The sequence below is a fragment of the Crocodylus porosus genome, unplaced genomic scaffold (genome assembly GCF_001723895.1).
Source record: "Crocodylus porosus isolate Cpor-Errol unplaced genomic scaffold, CroPor_comp1, whole genome shotgun sequence".
In the NCBI taxonomy this organism is placed as follows: Eukaryota; Metazoa; Chordata; order Crocodylia; family Crocodylidae; genus Crocodylus; species Crocodylus porosus.
Window position 1 is genome coordinate 7,299,323 of NW_017728912.1, and position 6,000 is coordinate 7,305,322.

The 6,000-nt window shown below is 46.3% G+C and overlaps 1 protein-coding gene across 1 annotated transcript in view; it reads left to right on the plus strand.

Annotated features, from left to right (window-relative positions):
• Nucleotides 1-6,000, plus strand: part of FGF2 (fibroblast growth factor 2) — a 73,304-nt gene that overhangs the window by 48,920 nt on the left and 18,384 nt on the right. Inside the window, exon 2 of the mRNA XM_019534015.1 lies at nucleotides 3,312-3,415. Within this exon, the coding sequence (XP_019389560.1) occupies nucleotides 3,312-3,415 (104 nt within the window). The remainder of the gene's footprint in view (nucleotides 1-3,311; nucleotides 3,416-6,000) is intronic.

Below are 6,000 nucleotides of genomic sequence, written 5' to 3' on the forward strand. Positions count from 1 at the left end.
TGGGGGTGGGGGGTGTGGTGGCATGTGTAGGGGCGTGGATATGTGGGGTGTGGGGTTTGTGGGGGACTATGTGTAGGGTGGAGGGTGAGCCTTAGGCATCCCTGTGCCTCATCTGCAGGACTTGTAACAAGAATACTCAGTTCCAGTTGCAATGAGGTGCTAATTAGCATGTGGATTCTTTGTAAATGGTATCTAGAGTACACATGCATACTGAGCAGTACTGGGCTGTGGAGTCACCATGACTTAAAATGGTGTGGTAGGGTTTGGGGGTCTGCGTGTATGGCAGTGCAAGGGGGCATGTGGATGCATGTGTATGGTGGGGTGTGGACACACACACAGGGGGGTACTGGCATGGGCTCAATGCTCCCCAGTCTGGCGATGCAGCCAGGAGCCAGATGGTGCTGGAGCAGCACGGGGGCAGGAAAGCAGGGAAATGACTGGGGGTGGGGTGGGGCGGGGCTGGGCTGCTGCATTCCTGCTGAGGCTCCCCCTGGGTCCTACTGCCACTGGCTCCTGTTGTCTTTGACAGGCAGCCAGGAACAGATAACTTTTTTCTAAATTCTTTAGGGGCGCCATGGGTCACATAGAATGGCCTGGCAGGCCACATCTGGCCTGTGGGCTGTATTTTGCCCACCCCTGCATTATAGTAAGTCTTGTACACGCTTGGGAGGGATTGAGCAAGGCTTTTTGCTCCCTTTGATTGGCTGACTAAGGGAGGCTACTTGCTGTGCTTCAGACCAAAAGAAGCACCCCAAGATCTCACAGTGGGTTAAGTACCCTCAAGTTCTACAAAGTCTGTGTATCCCTGAGGACACAGAGCCTGGCCAAAGACCAGGCCCCAGGTGGTGGCAGTGGTTACCCCAGGCTTGTGGGTATGCTCTAGGAAGAGGGTCAGCCTGATGTAGGCACCAAAGGGGAGGCACTTGAGTGGGGTTTTTGGTCCTCCACAAGGTCTGCTAAGTACTGTTGTAAGGGCTTGTTCCACATTAATTTTAGGTGGCTCCTGGAGCTCATAATACCTGCAATATCCAAACATTAACACCTGAAACTAGTTTTAAGTATGTTAAGCCACTCCAGGGTAGGAATATGTTTGATCTATGTGACTCAGCTCATATTCCATTAATATCTAGCTACTCCTCACAGATGAACTGCCCAAACTGCACGCCCCCCCCCACACACATGTTCTTGTTGTGCATGGACAAACGTACCACCCACTGAACTCTCCTGCCCTGAGGATGGTCTGGAACCAAGTCAACTTCCCCTCCTGCCCGTGAGTATGTGACCTTCCCACCTCCACGGGTGCATCTTCTCCCCCTCCAGCCTGCAGAGCACATGTCAGCTAGCTGGGTCACAGGGAATGGCTGGTTCCAGGAGTGTGGTGCAGAGGGGGAGAAGATGAGAGGAACAAGGTAGGGCCAAAACTGGTCCCCATGAGCATGGGCTTCCTTTCTGGGGCAGGGACAATAGCTCCCCCAAATGTGCCTTCCCTCACCATTGCCACCTTTAGGCCAACTTGGGAAGTATGACCAGCGCCCCCCCACACCTCAACCCAAATACCAGTTGATTAACATATGATCCCTTCTTTAATTTACTTCATTATTTCTTTTAAAATTATTTTTTGCTTCTTTTTATTTTACCCTTCATTTCACCATCCTTTCCCCACCCCCATTTCCTTTCCACCTGCTGTTTCATTATTCACTCCCATCCCATTAACTGTCTGCCTCCCAGCTTCATGTTCTGTCCACCACCCCTCTTGCCTAACAGCCCATCTCTCGCATGCCCCCACCTAGAGCAGGGATAGAAGCCTGTCCTGGCTCACCAGCCCTGTAGTGGCAACTCAAAGCTGTAGCTCCTAGGCAGACTTCTGCTCTCCAGCCCTGTAACAGCAAGCCACAGCTGTGCAGGTTGAGGACAGTCAGAGAAGGTTTTTAGCCTTAAGATGGAACTGCTCCAAACTCAAGGTAGAACTAACACTGATGAACATTTGAGCAGCTCAAAGTGCAATGTGTAATAAGGCCCTAAGGCAAATAGCAAATACTAGCCCTTAATACTTGGGGCCTTGTTACATGGTCATTTTGGATGGTTACTGGAGCTCTGAACACCTGGATTGTCTGCACATTAACACCTGAAATTGGTTTGAAGCACTTTTGGGTGCTCAAAGTGACACCACTCCCGGGCCCCACTATCTCTGATCTGTGCTACCCAGCTCCTGTTGCACTAAGGTCTAGCCACTCTAGGCTACCCTTGGTATAAATGACTTACCTGGTCTGCTTCCTCCACTGGCTTGGATTGGGCCCATTGCCACTCTGCCCTCCCCAGCACCCCGCTCATTGTCTCCCTGCCCTCCTCCCCTGCTTACTTGTGCCTGCCCACACTATCTGTCCTGGGGGAGCAAGTGGGGAAGGGTTAACTCTCCCTGCCCAGCCACTGCTGCTGCTGCTTTCTGGGCCAGAAGACCAGCAGCCTGGGCAGCAGTAGTGGAGGGACAGGCAGGTTAACCCTTCCCTGCCTGCTCCCCCAGGACAGACAGTGCAGGCAGCCACAAGTAAGTAATGCCCTGGGAGAAGGGGGATGGCAGGGGGGGAACCTTGAGTGGCAAGGGGGGAACCCCAGATGTAGGGAGGGACCTACCAAAAGAGCCCCAGGGGTCAAGGAGCAAGGGGAAAGCTCAGAATAGGAGGTGGGGAGATTCTTACCTTTTAGTTGGTCCTTCAGGCCTGTGACCTGAATGTGACTGCTCCAAACTTGAGCTCGCACGAAAAAAACAATCAACTTCTGTAAGGCTCACAGTGTAAGAAGTAACAAGGCTCTTAATCATGGTGCTAATTCATTCCTTCTAAGCACAAAGGTCTAATGGTTTATAGCTAAGGATCTACCTATGAAAAAATTCAGTCCAAAGTCAGTCCAAGGGCTACGTGTTAGCAAATGTTTTTCTCAGAGAGAATGCTTTCATAAAGAAATTTACATAGAAGTTTCCTATCTATGAGCAATTAACTGCCAAACTTAACTATGACCTCCCTAACATAACCACCATATTAAGTGTTCCTGTGATGAATTGCACTGATTTTACATGTAGGTCAAAACATCAAGACAGAAGTGATGTATAACCATAACTGTATATCATTGTAGTGTAAAGCATATGATAACTATCTAGTTTCTTGTTCATTTTCCTTGTTTGATAATGGAGCCAGAAAATTAGAAATGGAAAAAACTGTATCCCTGCCATATACATCATCCAAGCAACAGTTTTTACCCTTGGTTGAGTGTTGAAGTATACTGATAAAAACTGATTTTTATCTTTTTCTTCCCAGTCAAATTACAACTGCAAGCAGAAGAAAGAGGAGTGGTATCAATCAAAGGTGTATGTGCAAATCGCTTCCTTGCCATGAAGGAAGACGGCAGATTGTTGGGACTGGTAAGGTACTTTAAGATCTTTCATGCCCTTTTCTCCCTTTGTGTTTTAGTAACCGATGTGGAATTCATAGCTAACCAGTATGATGTTTATTGGGGTTGTTTAGTAGGATTATTTAGTTACTGGTAAATTAATTGCTCAGTACTCATCCTGACTCTCCTGAGTTGTGCCACCCTCTGTCTTGCCTGAGGAGGGGGTAAGAACCAGAGAAAATTCTTAATAACCATGTGTTAAGGCAGGGGTGTCAAACTCATCTGGCCCTGTGGGCTGTGAGCATAGTGCAGGGTTGGCACTGGGCTGGATTGGGCACACACTTCCTCAACCCCTCCACCCCACATGCTACATGCAGCGGACACCGTGCTTACTCTGGCCTATCTGGGACACATGCTATTCCAGCCCCATCTAGTCCATGATGCATGCCAGTCCAGTCTGGGATGGTGCCAACTCCAGCCAGTCTAGGATCCATGCCGTGTATGAGACCTGCCCTGGGGACAGGCTTCACATGTGGTGTATGTCCTGGACTGGCCAAGGTATGTGACATGTATGCTGGACTGATTGTGGCGAGCATCATGTGGGGTGAATGTCTCAGATCCTGCACATGGGACTCGTCCGGAGTACACTGCATGCTACATGTTAGTCAACTTTGGATGTAGGGGCAGCACTGAGGGCCAGGTAATGGGGTTCTGTGGGCCATATCTTTGACACCCATGTGTGAAAGGGATCAGTCAGTGTGGAAACACATGCACACACACACGTACACTCACGCCCACTTCTCTCTAAAATAGGCTTTCCCCACTAATTGTTTTTGCTTAACAATACCTTAGATTTTACCTTGGAATACTTGGAATGATATACAAGGCTATAATCTGTAGTTTGTTTGATTTCTTTCTTTGTTTTTGTTTTTTCGCTTTTAACAGCACTTTGTGTATATTCTGCTTCCTCACTTATTTTTACAATTAATCCATTTCTTTTGTTTGTTCATTTTGTTTAGGGTTTTTTGTTTGTTTGTTTGCTTTTGCAAATAAGAAAAGTGGAATAAGAGAAACATTGTAAATTGTTGAACTACAAAACTTGGCATATGGATTGAATGAATAGGTTTAGCACTTGAAACTTATTTTAATTCCCAGGTTTTTTAAACAGACTCAATTTCAAACTGGTAGTGGGTTTTTATATTAACTAGTACTTTAATTAATGTCAACTGGTTTTGTGAGCCAAGGTGCATGGCATGAATTAAGCATTCATTTATGGCCATAGAGGATTCTTTCAATTTTGCTTCAGGACCACTTTCATTTAACTTATAATACACATTAAGGGCACTTGCAGAGGTAAAAAAACAAAATGGTGCTTTACTTTACACCTGGCATTTTCCTGCCTTGTGCCCTACGCATGCCCAGAGAGTCAGCATGTTACGTCAACATGATTTGCCCGACATCTGTAAAGATCAGGTGCGTTAGTGGGGCTTTTCAAGCTCTTTATCTAATAGGTGATTGAATCGGCTTCAGCTGAAAGTGCTAAATAGCTCCGCTGAAGCACCTGATTTTTACACATGCTCTGGAGCCGGGTCCTGCTGCTTTTGGTAAAGTGCTATTTTGGGGGGTGTTTTGTTTTGTTTTGTTTTGTTTTTTAACATCTGGAAGCAGCCTTAATGTCTCATAATGTTCTTCTGAGGCTTTGTCATATTTAAGTGTAAACTTTGTTCTTTCCCATGTTGTTTTTTTATAGAGATTCTTTTCTTGCACTTATGTATCTAACATTCCAGCTAGCTGTCATATTGCTAAGGGGTTTCATTAAGTCTTCTACTAGTTCTTTGGGAATTCTTGAGGTTGGCAATATAAAGATTCTTTCAAATTTTCTTACATTAGAAAATGCTATAGGGCAATTCTGACTTTCAGCGGAGCTCCAGTTAGTGAAAGAGCCAAAAAGAGAGCCAAAGATTACCCTGAATCTTAAAGTTGTTAGGCAGATCTAACCTTTGCAAGTCTGTAAATCTTGAGGGATTGTTATGCCAGTCAGGATCACTGGACTACGTATCACCTTGATATCCTTCCCTGCACTTAGGTACTCCTCGTTCTAGGAGGAATTGATAGCTAGCTGTCCTTTTATGCCACTGAAATGGTCCTTTTGCACTATCTGAGCATAACAAATGAACTGAAGCTGAATTTTGTCCCTTAATAGTTTAGCAAAGTATTGCCAGGCAGGGTTAAATGACGTGTGAGGTGTTACAAGCAAAAAAGCTGTGATCAAAGAACTGCTGCTGAAAATTGGGGTTTGCATTATAAGAAAGGAAATATAGTAATAACTGTTTCTGGTTCTTAAGTATCTAATGGATAAAAGTAATGACAATTGACACCCAGAAAAAGCCAAACTATTAAATGGGTATTTTGCATCGGTCTTTCATCAGTCCCATGGGACGCCCATGCCCACCATGGGACAGGGCGGTGCAGGTGAGGGAGATCCCCTACCCTCCATTAATGCTGCCCTCATGAAGGAACACCTTGAGAAGCTGGATACCTTCAAGGCAGCCGGCCCTGACAATCTACACCCCAGGGTACTCAAGGAGCTGGCGAGCATCATAGCCCAGCCCCTGG